Source organism: Rhea americana, unplaced genomic scaffold (genome assembly GCF_003343005.1).
Source record: "Rhea americana isolate MKP2758 unplaced genomic scaffold, rheAme1 scaffold_60, whole genome shotgun sequence".
NCBI classification, from domain to species: Eukaryota; Metazoa; Chordata; class Aves; order Rheiformes; family Rheidae; genus Rhea; species Rhea americana.
This window is the reverse complement of record NW_028186757.1, coordinates 4,114,141-4,132,666: the sequence shown is the minus strand read 5'-3', so window position 1 is coordinate 4,132,666 and position 18,526 is coordinate 4,114,141. Positions and strand designations below refer to the sequence as shown.

Genomic DNA, 18,526 nt, shown 5'->3' with positions numbered 1-18,526 from the left:
GAAGAACACGTTTGAATGCTTTAATTTTCTTTAATTGTTTATACATGAATTTAGGCTACAGAAAGTGAGGCTGGTGATATGGATCTCAGTGGGTTGCCAGAGACAGCAGTGGATTCAGAGGATGATGACGATGAAGAAGACATTGAAAGGGCATCAGATCCTTTGATGAGTAGGGATATTGTTAGAGACTGCCTGGAGAAAGACCCAATAGACAGGACAGATGATGACATTGGTAAGTTAATACAAAGTACTAAAATACTCTGAAACTTGCTTTCTTTCACCAGAGAAACGTACTTCTTTAGCTTGAGGTTTTACTTTAGTCAGAGGCCTTTGTAGTTAGTATATTTAGTGTTTATTCTGTGRCCTTATTCATTAAAAAAAAAGAGTGAATGAGTATATCTGAAGAAGAAATTGAAAATGCCTATGGAATACGTGAAAGTGCTGGCCTGTTAGACCTCAGGATTCAACTTGTAATTGATACCACAAATATCAAGTAAAAATAAAAAGTAAAGATTATGGATTATTAGAAGTATTAGAAGTATTCCAATGTATGTGGACCAGTAGTCACCTGTGCGACAGTAATTACATACTGTCGGTCTAATCCAGGCGGGATTCTGTGAATGTGCACGTGACTGACAATCATGTGCAGTTTAAGTCTAGACTCTGAAAGTATGGCTTTACCAGTGAACTTGCTTGGTTTTGTAAAATTTTCCTTCTTAATGCCTTACTATGTTTTAAATAAGCCTATCATGGTTTTAATTGAATAATTACAGTGACTGTATGGAGTATTACGATTTTGTTGGCTGTATTCAAAGCTCTTGGCTACATTACAACTCTTCCATTATGCTAACTTTTACTATGCAGGCTGTCTATTGATGATATGACCAGCCAGTCTGTGCCTGCGAAATTCCCAGTAGATACAACAGGCCACTGTACATGATTTATTAGTATACAGAAACGATTGTGCAGCATTTTAACTTAAGTTGCCTCAGGCATCTTTCTGTAGAACTATCTTTGCTGTGCTTTGTTGTTTTGACATGTACAACTCAGTGAGCTTTTTCTCCTTCAGAACAACTGCTGGAATTCATGCATCAGTTGCCTGCTTTTGCCAACATGACAATGTCGGTGAGGAGAGAGCTCTGTGCTGTGATGGTGTTTGCAGTTGTGGAGAGAGCAGGAACTATCGTACTGAATGATGGAGAAGAGGTCGGTAGAACTACTTTTGACTCTATCATGCAGACATCCTAGATTCCACAGCATTAAGGTCCTCTTTTTTTGGTGCTTAAAAAAAAAAGAAATACAGTAGTAATGAGCTTGTAGATTAAAGCTCTCATGTTGTGTGTTAGATTAAAACCTTTTGTTTAAACACCTGCACAGCATTCCAAACACCTACAATGAAAGTACAGGAGAGTATGCATACTTTTCATAACATACGCAGAAGTGCTTCCTGCCTGATGGAACTGATTCTGAAAGCTTATTCTAGTGTTTTAAAACCTTCTGTTTATTTTATACTGTTTTACATAATTTTATTTAACTTCTATGTTAAAAGTTTAAAGATTCCAATTTTCTTGAGCTGGAAATGGTTACACATTTGAGGTAAATTAGCTTATAAATATTTTTAATAGCTGATAGGAAAATAACTCTTTTCCTTTGGAATAACTGTGAGGATTGTGTCTGTAGAGTATGATATTAGAATGTTAAATGAATTGGACTTCATGTATCTTGCAACATTTAATTGTAGCTGGATTCCTGGTCAGTCATTTTGAATGGTTCTGTGGAGGTGACGTATCCTGATGGAAGAACAGAAATACTGTGCATGGGAAACAGTTTCGGTGTTTCTCCTACCATGGAGAAGGAATATATGAAAGGAGTGATGAGAACCAAAGTGGATGACTGCCAGGTAGAGTGTTTGACTGTAATATGTGCAAAGTCACATACCCATAGAGGTAATGCTAAATTTGACTGCTAACGGTAAATGGCCAAATACGCTTTTACTTAAAACTGAGTATATACAAAATCTCCAGTGCATAACCCTGCAAATGTCTGGGATATGAGAGTCCTGCTGTTTGTACCCACTGTCTGGGAAATTTTATTCCGCTAATCCAGGTAGGGACCTTTTCGGGTAAAGAGGTTTATCTACTCACTTTCTCCAGAAATTGAGGCCCAGCAGCTTGTTGCATATATCTGTTACTTCAGATTTTCCCTTAGGAGGAGCTCAAGATCCATTAGCGTGCTRTATGGGCTCTTCTGCAGGTAACAGCCATCCTTCCTTACTGGACTCTGAATCTTAGCGTAATACAAGCTAGACAGTCCTATGGGCTGAAGTATGAAGCGTAGAAAATCTTTTAGTCTCAGCTAGACTGATCTTTCAAGGAAAACTGCTTTACCGTTACTAACACAAATAGTCAGATGTAAAGAACACTTCACATAGCGTGAGACAATAAGCCTAACTTGGATGTGTGATTGCTGCTTGCTGATTTCCACCCAGACAATAATAGCCAAGGAGAATTTAAAAATTTTGCCTGGTCCTGATGGCTAATTAGCTTTCGAAACATGACCTTTGAAATGAGTGAAGATGAGTATTAACTGAATTACCTGGTGTAGTTTGCCTGTCTAATTTCTGATAAGTGCATAAATGGTATCTGTTTGGAAAATGTTTTCCTAGAAGTCCAAATTGTAGGAAAACTGTTTCAGCTATTACTAGCTGCTGAAAATACAAAAGTTACATACATGAAATAGGAAAAATGTAGTCAAAAACATTGTCTCAGTGAAGCTCATGCCTTTGCCCTGAGTACATAATAATTTACAATCTAGCAGTCTCAACTAGAAATCTAGAAAGCTACAGTCTAGCAAGAAACACATTAAAATTTCTTTTCAGGTAATGATCCAAGTTTATATGAGAAGGCAGCTTAATCTTCAGTATTTACCCATAAAAAGAGATAAAGGTATAAAACGTTTAACAAGTTACAGAAGAATATTCATTATGAAAGCAATCTAAAAGTTTTGTAAGTTGGAGTGGGTGGTCATAATTATATTTAGATATTATAGATTCTAAGAATATTCTTAAGATATTTATTCTTTCACTTGCACTTTGCTGAGCTGATGATGGCAGAAAATTTATCTTCTGCATTATATTTTAATCTAAGTGATTTGTTTCTGTGTGTCAGCACTTATGTAAATGAATAAATGTTAGTTTTCTGAATGAGTGACTTTATGATCGTTGCTATGAAAAATGGAAAGTATTGGTAATAGCAGTGGGCACAAAAATCAAGAGTAAGGTTTTACCTTTCACCTTTTAAATACCGCATAAAAGCTAAGATGTTAGGAAAAAATATCAGATAGAATACTGACCTTCCTTTTCAGCAGAGGGTGAGATCAAAGCAACTGAACAAAAATGCCTAGTAATGCTAAATCGCATTGTACTGATGAACGTTGATCTCTTCTGAGTGCGAAATTACAGTGGAATTACTATGCTTGAATATTCATCTGCTTACTATAGTTGAACTGCTGGACAGACAAATATGGCCAACTGTGGCCTGAGAGACTATTTTAGAATAGYAGAGTACTTGCATCGTAAGTCTAAACAGTTTTCCGAAGACTTTCTCTTTTAATACTGGTATGTGATTCTTCCAGTTTGTTTGTATAGCTCAGCAAGATTATTGCCGCATTCTCAATCAAGTGGAAAAGAACATGCAGAAGGTAGAAGAGGAAGGGGAGATTGTGATGGTGAAGGAGCACAGGGAACTTGATCGCACTGGAACGAGAAAAGGTCACATTGTCATCAAGGTAAAGGCAAAAGATAGAGAGGCTTKCAAAAGTCATGCATGCTCCAAAGATATCTAGACTTGGCAAATAAGACCCAGGATTAATTAGGATATGTATTCAAAAGTATTAACACTTTAAAGGGTTAATATTTGTAGTTTCTCTGTTTAGAATTAGACGTTGATAATTCATGATTTCTGTATAACTTAATTACAGAAACTTAACTAAATTTCTTATCTCAATAGTTAAGCTATTATGTTTGTTTAGTTCATCAGTCAATAGATGTCCTTATTATTCTTTCTAGTTTAATGTATGATGTTTCAAGACAGCAAATTTTTCATTTAGTTAAAATGTATTTTAATAAAGAAGATTTTCTTTGTTACAGGGAACAGCTGAAAGGTTAACAATGCATCTGGTGGAAGAACACTCTGTGGTAGATCCAACATTTATAGAAGATTTTCTGTTGACATATCGGACCTTTCTTTCCAGCCCAATGGAAGTGGGCAAGAAGTTGTTGGAGTGGTTCAACGACCCCAGCCTCAGGGATAAGGTTACAGTCCCCTAAAATATATACTTGTTGTCATTTACGTTGAAATATAAATTAGTGAGAATAAAATAAAAATGTTTACTATGTTTTCAAGAGAATGACTATAGCTGAATAAGATATGAATAATAGTTGGTGACAATTTTTTTAATCAGAATATATGAGTAAAAGTCTTTCTCTTTTTTTAAATGTACTTTATTTCAAGTAGAAATGTGTTCAAGAGAGTTGTTTTACCTTGTTGTGTTTTTACAACATAAATTAATAGCTAGTAAGTGTACCAAAAGTTTTTTTCAGTAGCATATTTATTTAATAAKATTTAATAGAATTCTATTTTACCTTGAAACTAGAGCATATAACCAAGTTCTTTGTTTTCTTTATGCAATACAAATTAACATAACTTGGCAATCAATTTGTGAGAACTTCTTTTTATATAAAAATATTAGAAAATATAGCCATTGTAAAGAATTTACTGAGCCTTTTTATTGTTGAGCCTTATGCAGCATTAAAGAAAACAAACACAAAAAKCAATTAAACATCCCTTACTTCAAACAAAATTGCCATGATAGGAGAGTAAGGCCCTGTGCATTCAGTTTTGGCACACTGATAGCGCTGTCTGTTGAGGCTCTACAATGTGATGATTTATTTTCAATTATATATAACTGTCAAATGTAAATCRCTAGTAAAAAATCTCTAGGTGGTTTTTGAAGATTTGAAGCTGAATGAATTGCATCAATGAGGTTAAAGAGAAGGTTTATTTTCAACATTTCTTTAAATCTGGATGCCACTTCTAGTAGAAGTGGTAGTAAATATGCCTGGTGGCAAGCACCTTAGATTTAGCAGAGAGGATGAGCTTTGTTTCAGGGAAMTGCTAACTGCTGGCCCTTTGAAAATCTGTGCTATAAATACAGTAAAGTTGCAACTAATACTGTCTAGTGTAGACCTGTTCAGAGCTTCAAAGCTATAATCCTGGAGTTCATCATCTTTAGACTTATTTTTCCTCTTTTTTTCCTTCCATGGATATTCCCCTCAGTAACGCCCATGAGCAAGAGCCCCAAAGCATGAGCAAGCGTTGTGTACAGTGAGGCACATAATGGCTAGTAGCAGGTCTAAAACAGAGCAATTCTTGGTTGTTTCAATAACCAGCCCTTCCTGGCATCAAGTAGCGCTGACAAAAGGGTTACTTGATTCAAGTGCTAGAAAGGCAAGAGTCAGAAGCAAGTGGGGAACAAGAAGTCTGGAAGATTTGATCGCTTTGTATTGGGGGCCCTTAGTCAGTAAGGAGAGGGGAATAGATGAGTAAAATTGTTTCTGAGAATGAGTAGTAGTAATCAGCCTGGGACATGTGAGCTGTAACCTTACTTACAGTTTGCATAACACTAGGGTACTCGACTTTACACATTTAATCTTCTTTTAGTATTGTTTCTGTTTATGGTATAAGTAATGGTGTTCTTCTGGAAGTCAGTGTTCAACTCTTTTCAATGCAGTGTGTGTTGGGTACCGTAGTAAGTCACAACTTTGAAAGCAGCATTGATTTTGAAACTATCACTGCAATAATTTAAAATACATTACATGGAATGGCTTGAAACTTCTCAGCTATTTAAAAGAAGTCTGTGAATGGCCTAAATTTAAACAAATCTTTATCTAGATCTCCCAGTGTGATCCATGTTAATGAAAAACAGCAAAGAGGTTAAACTGAAAGGAAGTTTTGTCTTCAATTTTAAAGGTGGAAAAATCCCTAATATACCAGAAATGATACCCCTAGCCTACTTCACTATGTCTAGGAGCTGCAGCACATAGTGTGTGCAGTCATCTGCTCTTAGAAATCGAAGTTGTCTAGGCAGTTCTAAAATAGGTGATTACTTTGGTAATGAATTTCAGCAATTCTTCTAAATTCATTTGTTTTACTGGATATATAGAAGTCTACCTGGCAACCATATAAACACAATACAGCTCGCATATCTCTCCCATGAGGATGCCAGCATTTATTTTAGGTTGCTCTAGCCTTAGATCTTTAGCACAACAGGCTATAAGGGCTTTGGTGTTGGGCAGATGCAATGAACTGGTAGTGATTAGCTTTGTGCAATTAACTTTGCATGGGATTTCATCTTAAACTCCAGTTCTTTGGATGTTTAGCCGCCTTGCCTCTCCTCTGGCCAAACTTGCTTTCCCCACAGAAAAAATGTAGCTGTATTTTTGAGATAACTGAGTTGCACAACTGTTCTTGGTTCAAGAACCTTAAAAAAATTTGTATGAATCTCTTTTTCTTTCTGAACATTAAACTTTATTTTGTCAAGACAACTGCTGCTGATTTTCCAGGTCAAATTGCATACTAAGATCAAATTTTATGGTGGAAGCATAAATAAAAAGAAACAAAACGTAGTTTTGTTTCGTGGCCTTACCTTCAATAATAGTAATTGATAGTATTCCTTTAGAATTTTTTCTTACCATACTGTAAAATACCACTTAAGAGCCTTTTTAAACTTCATAGTCATAGTTGCTGGGAGGAGTAGGGGTGGAGAGCTAGAAAGGAGGAAGAATAAATGTAAGGGTTTAATCTAAAGATGAGAATTAAAAATGCACGTATTCACTCCAAGAGCTCTTTCCTGCTTCTCACAATAGCTCCTCTTTCCTGCCTCTATAAGCATACAATAGTTCTTTTACACAGGAAAATGCCTGAAGAAGTTAGTGGTCGCTTATCTAAAGTTTTGTAAGTTCGAAGAGTCGGTATAAAACAATATAGGAAGCTTTTGTGATCATGTGCTACAAGAATTAAGGGTAGAGGAAACTTTGAAATGTACATGAACATTGTACAACTGTGCAAGCTGCAAGTGGATTTAACTCAGTATTCTTTACCTGAATGCTCCTTTCCCTACTCATAAACAAATAGGATACAGCCAGTGTTTATTTTTGAACTCTTAGTTTTCTTAGTGCAGTTTAACTCCTAAGTCATTTCAATACTTCTTTTGTTCTGTCCTCCTGATACATTCTTACGTATCAGTGGCGTGAGCTTTGGACCTGTGATATTTAGATTTCCCGACTGAAAGTTGCATAATCTCTAATAAGTGGTATTTCTAAAGGACTTAGCAATAGTGTTGATCTGGTCATTCCTGGAAAATTTTCATGTTATTGGTTAATTTTCAGGTTACACGGGTAGTATTGTTGTGGGTGAACAATCACTTCAATGATTTTGAAGGGGATCCTGCTATGACTCGATTTCTGGAGGAATTTGAGAACAATTTGGAGAGAGAGGTAAGAAGAATTTCTGACAATCTGGGATGACAAGGTGTTGTCAGGCTATTTTATGTACTCATTATGCTTTTCTCTTTCTCTTGTAGAAAATGGGTGGACATTTGAGGCTGTTAAATATTGCTTGCGCTGCTAAAGCTAAACGAAGACTGATAACCTTAACAAAGCCATCTCGAGAAGCCCCTTTGCCTTTTATTTTGCTGGGAGGGTCAGAAAAGGGATTTGGAATCTTTGTGGACAGTGTAGATTTTGGTAGCAAAGCTACAGAAGCCGGCTTGAAACGTGGAGACCAGGTAGGTATTTTTAAAATGCTTTTCTTTTTTTTTTTTCTTTTCTTTTTTCTTTCTGCTAAATAAATATAACACTACCTGCTTGTTTTTTTAGATACTGGAAGTAAATGGTCAAAACTTTGAAAACATTCAGCTATCAAAAGCCATGGAAATCCTTAGAAATAACACTCATCTGTCTATCACTGTGAAAACCAATTTATTTGGTAAGTTTGTGTGCACTTTTTCTTCCAACTTTTATTCTAACTTGAGATTGAGTCTTTGATTTTTGTACAGCTAATATTTGGAAATAGTTTAAAATAATTGTAGTTGAAACATTTCAGAGGTGGGAAGAATAGGAAGAGAAGAAACTGTAGGTTCTCCAATACATTGTATCAAAACTGCAGAGAAAAATTTACGAATAGGTCTTACAAAGCGACTTCACTCTCACAAGTGCGTCTTTCAGGATGAAGAGGAATTGTTGGGACCATTTAGCCCTGAAGTTCTAGAAAGTGTTTTTGTATAGTATTTAGTACTTACCCAGAAAAGAAGCCTCTTCTAGAATTTCACACTTTTAGTGATGTTAATTTTCTTCTGTATTTATTCATACTTTTTCTGTGCAGCAAGATTAATAAAAAATTTCATGATGACCAGATGAAAACAATCTTACTGCTTCCAAATCTGTTTTCTTTCTCTTTTTCTCACTTCCTTCACCTCCCTCCTTTTTTTTTTTTTTTTTCCCTCCCCAACTTGATCTTTGCGACTGCATACTTGAATTGTTTATGTGATTTAGTGATACGTTCCTGACATCTCTTTTTTAGGATCAGGTTCTTCATCACAAATAGGTAGGGTGGAGTACTACCACAGGATGTGACTTCACTAAGTAATGATTAAGTATACTTAGTCTATCTCAAAAAAAAAAAAAAGAAAGAAAAAAAAAGAAAAAAAATCAAATATGTTTCCTTGGGAACTTTTTATTATTTTTTTGCAGAAAAAATGCTAATATTCTGCCTTCCTAATAATTAAAAACATTTCTTAGTATCAGTATGTGCCTGTTTTACAGGATGTGTTCACGTTTTTTAATGTTAGGAGTAAGTTTTTTATAAATGTCTTCCACAGAGCGAGAGCGGGATTTTCTGATATCATGTGTTCTTTCAGTCTTTAAAGACTAAACCTGATTTCTTCACTTTCTCATAATTTTTGTTTTCTAAGTTTTCTATCTTGTGGATCCTCTCTGGATATTGCAATCGCACAATAACAGTGGCCGAACAGTTACTTCCTGTGTCTTGCATAAGATATATGTTATCAACAAATCCCAAAAGAGGTGTAGCCTTTTTTAATAGCATCTCCTTATTTATATCTAATCTATGTAGCCTCTAGATCGTTTTCTACAGTACAGCTGTTTGCTCAGGTTATTCACCTTCACATTTATTTCTCTCTCTCTCTGAATTTTTTTTAGTCCCTTGTGATTTGTCATGTACCTCAGGAGATAAGGATGAGTATTTAAGACAAAATGGCGTAAAACATTGCCCTTAATACTCATCCCTTAGCTGTTTGTACTTGTCCCCACTTTTTCTACAATTCATTTTAATAATCAGTTTCGTAGAAAATACCAAAGAGACAATTAAGTCTTCCTTTGCTTTTTGTTTTTCTTCATTTTCAAGGCAGATTGCTTTTGTATATTTAACATAGACTTGTTCAGTACGTGCCAGCTGGCTGACATTCATTTATTTCTTAGTTTATATTTTCAAGACCCCACCCAGCTCATATTCTTTGACTGATTATTCTGCTTTTCTTACTCTTCACTTTCTTTAAATGTTTTCTTATTTTTTGGTTGTTTTCATCTAAAGTATTCCAGTTCTATTAAGGAGGAATTTTTGAGATTGCAAAGTTTTCTCTCTTCCTAAAACAAAAAGCCTTCTCAGCCCAGAATCACAAAATGGTTGAGATTGGAAGGGGCCTCTGGAGATCATCTAGTCCTACTCCCCTGCTCAAGCAGGATCACCTAGAGCACATTGCACAGGATTGCATCCAGGGAAGTTTTGACTATCTCCAGAGAAGGAGACTTCACAACCTTTCACAGTTTCATAATTTTGAGATTTTCATTTATTATTAGGAATCAAGTCATCGGGGACAGGGCCAAACTCTTTTCAGTTGTCCCATGTGACAGGACAAGAGGCAGTGGGCAGAAACTGAAGCACAGTAAGTTCCGCCTGACCATGAGGGGGAATTTCTTCCCTGTGAGAGTGACGGAGCACTGGACCGGGTTGCCCAGAGAGGTGGTGGAGTCTCCTTCTCTGGAGATCTTCAAGGCCCGCCTGGCTGCAACCCTGTCTAACATGCTCTAGGTGACCCTGCTGAGCCAAGGGGGTTGGACTAGATGATCTCCAGAGGTCCCTTCCAACCTCACTGATACTATGATTCTGTGACTTTCCCATCTATGCATGGGTGCTGCCACTCTCATTCAGAACATTTCACTTACTATCCACACCAGATTTTTTTTGTGTGATGTATTTAAGTGTACCAACACTTTTTCCAAGTTAAAAGCTGCAATAGAAGGTCATTTCATTAACCAGTGCGTCAGATATTCCTGCCTCAGGGATGACCCTTTTCTAGAGAGGAGAGGTAGACGGTAGGGAGCCAGTAGCAGGTTTCRTCTTTTGACTGTGTTTTTAATTATGCTGCATCCAATCTGTCAGCCTTCCAAGACTTCATATTTTCTTGTACCTCCAGCAGTTGGGCACAGCAACCTTGTCAAATATCCAAGATGTCTAACTATTTTCACATGTTTTTACTATGACCTTGGTACAATTTCCATTTCACCTCCGATTTCTGACTTTTGCTCCTGTTGCTAATTATTTCATGTCCATCTATGAACTTTTGTTGCTAGTTTAAAACCTCCCTTCTCAGTTGATAGTTATCTCATCTCATCTTTGTTTAGCGGGCTTCTGTTGACATGATCCGTACAACTACGTGATCATCTAGTATTTTTCTTTCCCAGGCTTGGCCAGTTTACCAATTTTGTGACTTTTATTACAGATGATGGATGTTCTCTTCAAAATTTAAAAATGATTTATAATCTAGTATCTAAGTTCAGTTATATTTGAATTGACAAAACGTGCTAAGCAGGGTTTTTTTCGATGACTAACTTTCAAACTGATCTGGGGCGTAGTGCTTTCTTTTTTTGTTCATCTCCTTTCCTCTCGTTTTTTTCTCATGTGCAGTTTTTAAAGAACTTCTAACACGGTTGTCAGAGGAAAAGAGAAATGGTGCTCCCCATCTGCCGAAAATTGGTGATATTAAAAAGGCAAGTCGTTATTCCATCCCAGACCTTGCTGTTGATGTGGAGCAGGTAATAGGATTAGAAAAAGTAAATAAGAAAAGTAAAGCCAACACAGTTGGAGGAAGAAACAAATTAAAGAAGATACTTGACAAGACTCGAATCAGTATCCTGCCTCAGAAACCATACAAGTGAGTCTTCTTTAATTTCCTGTTAAGTATTTGCTCTATGTTAAACTTTAATAATTTGTTATTTCACTTATGTTTGTTAATGCAAACATTTCTATATCTGCAAAAATATTTGCCTTTTTCTTCATCTAGTCTGTTAACTTGCTGATTTTAGACTCAAGAATACCAGTCTGAATATTTGGAAGATTGGACTCCTAACACTTGACATCACTGTGGGCAGATTTCAGTTCTTATGGATGCAGTGATAGCATAAATAATTTTTGTATCATTTACTGTTTTCTACTAGGATGATTGTTAACTGGAAGTATCCCAGGCAATTATTTTGAGGTTAGCTCAGCAAGCAGGTTTGTTTGTACATTCTGGTGGTCTATAAAAATTTCTGCATGATGCCGTGAAGGAGACTGAGATTAATATCCCCAGTCGAATTGAGAATTCTTGTATGAAAGCTGAATGATATTTGATGGTATTGTATCTGATACCTTTTATCTGGATATGTTACCTGATACCTTTTTATTCTGTGAACACATTTTAGAAATAGATATCTGATGGAGTTTGTTGGAACTTATAGAAGAAAAAGTTTTAAAAAATTTTATGGAAATTATTTCTCAGTGAAGATGGATAGTATCAATTGAATGATCATCAAAGTGAGAGAAATGAATTGTAAGAGGTGGATGATGTGAAATTAGTGTTTTCTTTCACTTTCCTTTTCTAAACCCTACAGAAAAATCTATTCTGTGGGCAGTTGGGAAAATGAAACTTTTGCTGAAAATCTAGTTTTTTTCTACTATTATTAAAAAGGAAATGTTTGCTAGTCTAACATTAGGTATTACCACTAAGGGAAAATTAATATTATTCTGAAACTTCATTAGCAGCAAGATAGGTAGAATGTTATTGATGAAAAGGGTAATTATAAATTACTGTATCCAAATAATGGATCTTTCTTAAAACGAAGCAGAGAAGTTTCAGTAGCAGACAATCTTTAAATCCTCATTTTATGTTGTTTCTTTTAAATGTTCTCTCTTATGTCACCAGTCTTGTCTGTTTGTTCCTTTGAGGTCTGATGAGCCATGCGTACTGTTGTGTTTTTTTTTTCTTCTTTTGCATTGTTTTCTATAGTTCACAGATTTTTGCATAGATTTCTGTTGTTGGTTTTCATTTTTTCTTCTTTGTTGATTCCTTTCATTTTTGCACTTTTTCAATGCAGGGACCTTTTCCGGTAAGAGTCAGAAAAACAGTATACTTGACCTATTTTATTTTTCCTTTTGCTAGCCTTGCTTCTTATGTTATATATAGCAATTTGTCTGCAAAGCTCGTTGACATTCAATTGCTTGTGTCTGCATCATTTCTTCTTAGAGATGTGTGGCTGTAGACTTCTGTGTGCTTTTTTTTCCCCTCTTTCACTGAAACTTCTATTTTGATCTTCCTAATAATTAACACTATTGCATATTTTAAAGGACTTCATCAATTTCATATATTCTTAAAAAAAATTAAGAGGGATGAAAAAGCCAATTTACTTGTATTTAACAATTAATTGAGATGGGTAGTTAGGCTTCACTTGTTGGCCTCCCAGCCTTGAGATTAAACTGTCCACCTTCTGTTGAGTACTGCAGAGGCTTCCAGGGTCTTTAGTGTTAGTGTCCAAGTAAAACCAGACTTTAAACTAGAACAAGGTAACTGTAAACAGAGCGAACTTGTCTGCTTCAAGAGACATTAAACCAGTATTGAGGGTGAATAATCTTGAGCAGGGGATAACCTCCTTCCTTCAGTCTTGCCTTTTAGTCCAATAACTTTCAGTAACTTTCTGAACCGAGCAAACAGCACTGTTACAGGTTCCTGGGAGATCTTCTGTCCGTCAGCTGTGATGCCTGTTTTTACGTATGCCTCTGGCTACAGCCTCTCTTCAGGCTCCTTGCTTTTTGTACTTGTCACCCCTCCCAGTCCAGAAGCTTTTGTGTAGTCTGTGGGCTCAGTTACTCCTGTAAGGATTAAATATGGGCCCCACCTCAACCTCTAGCAAAGTTTTACCTGGTCCATCCCAGGCATCTCAGACAAAAAAACCTTTCTCTCTCCTGCCTAGTTATGGCCCTTTGGTAGGATGCATAATATACTATATTTTGAGAGCAGAAAGATTTAGACAGTTCTACCATTTCATTATCCCTTCTACCATGTTTGTTATCCAGCAGGAAAATTATTATTTAATTAATTCTCTCTATCTTCCTGCATGGCAAGTGCATACATGAAGTGTATACAATCTCCTTTCTCTGACATAAAGTATTTTATGTAGTAGTGAGTGCAGTAGATCTTCATGGGACCTGGAGTCTTGTAGTACTGCCATTTATATCTGAAGTCTCTGGAGTTCATTTCTTTTTTGTATAACTTAGATCAACACCTCAGTGAGCTCTGAGTTTTAAAATCAATGTAAGCTGAATRTAATGATAAATACATTCCAGTTTGAGTGCTTCCTGAGAAGCTGGGAGAACTTTAGAAACATTACCTTAGGAAAAAAAAAAAGTTGTTTGATCTACTTTGCTGAAGCTACTTCAGGTATGACGCACAGAATAGGTATAATGAAGCATGACAGGATTATATAACAACCCCAAAAAAGGAATACGTAATGTTATTGAAACAGCTCAGTAAAGGGGGAGGAGAGGAGGTTTCTGTGATCTGGCTTGAATTTGAAGAAAATACTGGTGTTAGCACAACTATGAAATACACCCTATAGATGTTTATAACCSCCAGGGCAGAAGGCACTGGGGCTTTGGAGGTTTTTCCTTTACTTGTTTTCTTCATGTGTATGGGAGGTGGGGGGTGAGGGTGGTTTCTGCTTGAAAGACAACAGATCAGTCGCTGGGAATGCTTTTTAGCGGTATCAAAAGTGTTTGCTTGTGGCTTAGCAGAGAAGTGTTGCAGGCTGAATTAGCCATCACTGCTTGTCAGTCTTGGACTTTATGTGGAAGTACAAAACTAAGGATGCTCAGGTTCAACTTAACTTCTGTTTGCGAGAGAGTCCTAGAACTGTGTTTTCTGGTGGACTTGGATTTTTCCTAAGGTTTGCACTTCATAAAATATTTTGGTAATACAGAGTTATGTAGCTTTAAAAACAACACAACAAAAAATAACACACTGTCAAACCCTTTTCCTCCTAAAAGTAAGTTACTGTGTCTGTGCAATTAAAATTGTGCCTCGAATGCCCAGCGATATTGTCCTTCCTAGAGCTTTGTTCAATTCGAGTGGTACAAGCGTATACTGGGTAAACGACAAAAGGATGCTTTTTCTTTAACAAACCTATAAGGATAACTGCTCAGGCCCTTGACTACTTCTGCGTCATTTATCTGTGAATGGATAGAAGACTATACAACAAATGAAAGTGAAGTGAAAAATTAGAGTAGGAGTGCTGCTTGTCTTGCTTTGTTTAACTTAGTGGCTTGATGTTCCAGCATTGCAGCAGTTTGCAATGAAATCCAACTTCCGATTTATGCTTCATTTACATACGTAGATACAGATGTGCTAAGCAGCCTTTTAAAAAATCCCTTTGTCTATAATGGATAATGTCTAAATTATTTCCATTTTCTCTAATGGCTGCATTCAACATTTACATCCTCAGAGCATTTGACTAAGGACTTTTGGCTGTATCCTTCAGTGGCTAGTCCCTCAGCTCTGTGTCTCGTACCCGTTGTTTTGCTTTGCTTGCTGATTGTGAATGCAAAAGCAACGAGCAAATTTTTACGGTGCCCAATAGCCGCTGTAAAAATGTTCAAAAAATAACAAGCCTAGCGGCACCTCAGAACTTAGTGGTGAACATGAGGATCACCTGTCAGTGTGAACAGGCTGGTCTAATCACTCTGAATGGATATTTTGATCCTTCTAGTAGAGCCAAGACTCTGAATGTTTGTAAGTCCTAATTTTCTTTTCTCTCTTTCCTGTTTCCGGACACAGCGATATTGGAATTGGCCAGTCCCAGGATGACAGCATTGTGGGCCTGAGGCAAACTAAGCACATTCCTCCTGCGCTTCCCGTCAGTGGAACCCTCTCATCCAGCAACCCAGACCTGCTGCAGTCTCATCACCGCATCTTAGATTTCAATACTACCCCTGGTAAGGATCTTCTGTTGTTCTTGCTATTCTTGACTTTTGGCGGGGGGACTTAGGGACTTTTCTTAGGACACTGCTCCAGTATACTTTACCTGGATGTATTAGATCTATATTTTTGAGCTAGGTTCTGTAGAGTGCCTCATACTGATGATTGAATGCTTCTGGGTAAAGAAGACTACTTCTGCTTGGTATTTTCCAATCTGCCCTGGTAGATCAGTCTTTAGAAGACTAGAGTACTCTTGAAATAGCACAGGAGATCATACAATAAAGGAGATCATATGCTTATAGTAGAGAGAAAGAGAAAGGACACTGGACTTGGACAGAGATTTTTTTTTTTTTTTTTTTAAAACAGGCTTCTTATATAAGCCTGTATTGTATCTGTAAGGGACTGTTGCAAGGGGGGACAGAATTGGGGGCGGGGGGAAGAGAGAGAGAGAGACAGAGAGAGAGAGAGAGAGAGAGAGAGGGGGAGACAGTGAGGAAGGGAGGGCAGACAGAAGGAGAGGGAGGTGAAGAATGAAAAACTTCTATCTTATGTGAAGGGTTTAACTGAAACTCCCAAAGGGCATGAGATTTGGACTCTTACTGGACTGCAGGAATGTTCTCAGCAGGAAACCTTCTGAGTTAAGTTTCCAAATCTTTCATATTAAAACATCGCTGCTGGAGAATGATGTGGTGATTGTAGCTGTACTGACACTTGGTTATTATAGTCTAGTATCTAGAGCACTTCTTAGAGTAGGACCAAAAACTCAGCATTCTCCAAAGCCTGAGGGATTTCATACCTTACCTCAAAGGTCAGTGCTTATGCATAAGCGTACATACTGGCTGAGTCTTCACACTTGAAACTGTATTATTAAGCAGCACATGTCCTCAGGTTTTGGGGCGCTAGAGAAGAGGGAGAGTACAAGAGGGTGATGTGTGAGTCTGTTGCAGTGTCAAAGGCTGTACCTGAGAAAGGTGGAAGATTTGTGTTTTATTTAGCTTATCCGCTCACTAGCGTCAAACACTTTAAACTTATTTTTATAAATAGGGAGTTTAACTTTTTGTCAGCATTTTCTTATCTGTAAATTGATGAAAATTCCATTCTCCAACTTAATATTTGCATGGACTGGATGGTACTCATAGCACATGGGTGATGTTGAGTACAGTGAATGGCTATCTCCTAACGCTGTAAGGATTACTGTATCACAAAGCTCAAACAAATTCCATTTATTGAGTGAAAGCCATCACAATTCTCCAAGATCTTTCAATCAAACATGAAGTTCAGAAAAGTTTAATAAATGAAAAATATTTTGCTGTTTGCCTTTGCTCTGGGAAGCAAGATGAATAATGATACAATGTCATTAACAGCTTTTCACTATCTTTACAGAAACTATTTTAAGTAACTACTGCTTTCTCATTAATTTTTTTTCTTTTTTAATTTTCTTTACTTAAAATTTGTCCAAACACAGACTGCATATTAAGTTAATTCTTAACATCATTTTTCCCTGGATAGGAAGGAGGAGAAAGGGGGACTATAATCAAAAACATGCCTTAAGGCCTTTATGGATGATTGCGCTGTAGATAGAAGGGTAGAATTATACTGTTGTATACCTTAAGACGTGGAAAAAATTAAAGCCTACAATTTTAATTTCTCTTTGTACCTTGAACTAAATTAATGATGGAGATGGAGGCAGCTTGCAAGAAATTAGAACGCACTGGAAAAGAAAGAAGTAGTGGAGCTGCCATCCTTTGAGGCTTTGGGGGACATCCCTCAGGATGGAAAATAAAACAGCTTGCCATTTTGGAAGGGTAGTGTGTGTGGAGGAAATGAGATCATTTGTTCTTTAAGCTTGAAATCTGCAATGAGTCATTCTTGTTACTCTTCTGGTTTGCACAGGTTTTTTCAAATGTATTTGTAAAGGTTTATTTTCAACTGTTCAAATACTTAGATGTTTCTTCTCATGTGCTGTCTTTGCTATTCTATTAAAAGTCTAAAATAATAGACTAATGATGAGCTGTCAATCACTAGTATGTTCTTCTCACACAAGCTTCACAAGGAGACTATATTCCCATCCATAAAGCATTGCTTTCTTCGGTTTGCCACTCCAGGTCCTTTTCTGAAAAGGAGTGAAGGGGATGGTTACAGTTCTTTTCAAGTGCTCTTTTATTTAAAAATCATTGGGGCAAATTGCTTGCTATCATCATCTCTGTATTCTTTGTAGTGCTTTTGATACTGACTCTGACTGGAATGCAGCCTGAGAAATTTGACAATAAAATATGGTACAAAAATGCTGCTGTATTTGCTGTTTTCTGCATTTCTTCATAGTGACTTCTTGTGACCCTGCAGAGCAGATTTTCTCCTTAGACAGAACACTTGCTTCTTGGGAGTATTAAGTGAGCTCCCACTGTAATATTGTTTATGGTAGCTTTCTGTCTTCATAGCCGGTATTTCTGTAACAGCAACACGCAACAAGATCTAGAGAGCATCCTGTTTTCTAATAACTTCTCTGAATGGCTGCATCTTTGGCATGTGTCTTCCCCAAGATGTCAAAAAATGCAGAAATGATTTTGGGCACTGCTCTGTATCCCTCTTCAACTTGTTACTGAGGGAAGACAGAGGTCAATAGCAAGTTGGTGAGAAAAGGTGAAATTTGTACATTTGCTCCAGTACTTGGAAATGGCTGAAAAATGGCATGTAGTGATCCACATTATGTGTAAACTTTAATGTAATCACTCAATTTTAATGTGTTTGGGTATTAGTGCTTCCCAAGTTATAGAAATATTAGTGTGAATGTAAAAGGTGTAGGCTTATTTAAAAGTAATTTATGGACTTAAATATTTAAGCTTTAAACAGCCTTTGCAGCAGGCAAACCAACATATATCTGAGATAGATTCGCTTCAATACTTCCCAAATTAATATTTTGGAGATATGCAGCAGAAGTTAGAAAATACTATTTTTTGTTCATTTCTCATGAGGTTTCTGTTGCTGAATAGATGTTTTAATGGTGACTTTAAAAAGTGTTATGCGCTTCCAGGTCTAACGTAGAGCCTCATCTTCCATAGGTTGCCGYATAAGTTTCTGATTGTGTCAGTGGATGCTTCCATCTAGCAAATGTTTTTTGTGGGGAGGTGAGGGTGTTTGTGCTTTATTTTTTAAAAGCATAATT

General features: G+C 36.7%; 1 protein-coding gene across 1 annotated transcript in view; it reads left to right on the top strand.

The window, feature by feature from the left end:
- RAPGEF2 (Rap guanine nucleotide exchange factor 2) overlaps window positions 1–18,526 on the top strand; it is a 149,052-nt gene that overhangs the window by 110,241 nt on the left and 20,285 nt on the right. The window contains exons 8-17 of the mRNA XM_085319887.1: window positions 55–232; window positions 1,070–1,206; window positions 1,742–1,900; window positions 3,634–3,786; window positions 4,148–4,312; window positions 7,448–7,555; window positions 7,642–7,845; window positions 7,937–8,045; window positions 11,043–11,289; window positions 15,223–15,380. Of these exons, the coding sequence (XP_085176013.1) occupies window positions 55–232; window positions 1,070–1,206; window positions 1,742–1,900; window positions 3,634–3,786; window positions 4,148–4,312; window positions 7,448–7,555; window positions 7,642–7,845; window positions 7,937–8,045; window positions 11,043–11,289; window positions 15,223–15,380 (1,618 nt within the window). The remainder of the gene's footprint in view (window positions 1–54; window positions 233–1,069; window positions 1,207–1,741; window positions 1,901–3,633; window positions 3,787–4,147; window positions 4,313–7,447; window positions 7,556–7,641; window positions 7,846–7,936; window positions 8,046–11,042; window positions 11,290–15,222; window positions 15,381–18,526) is intronic.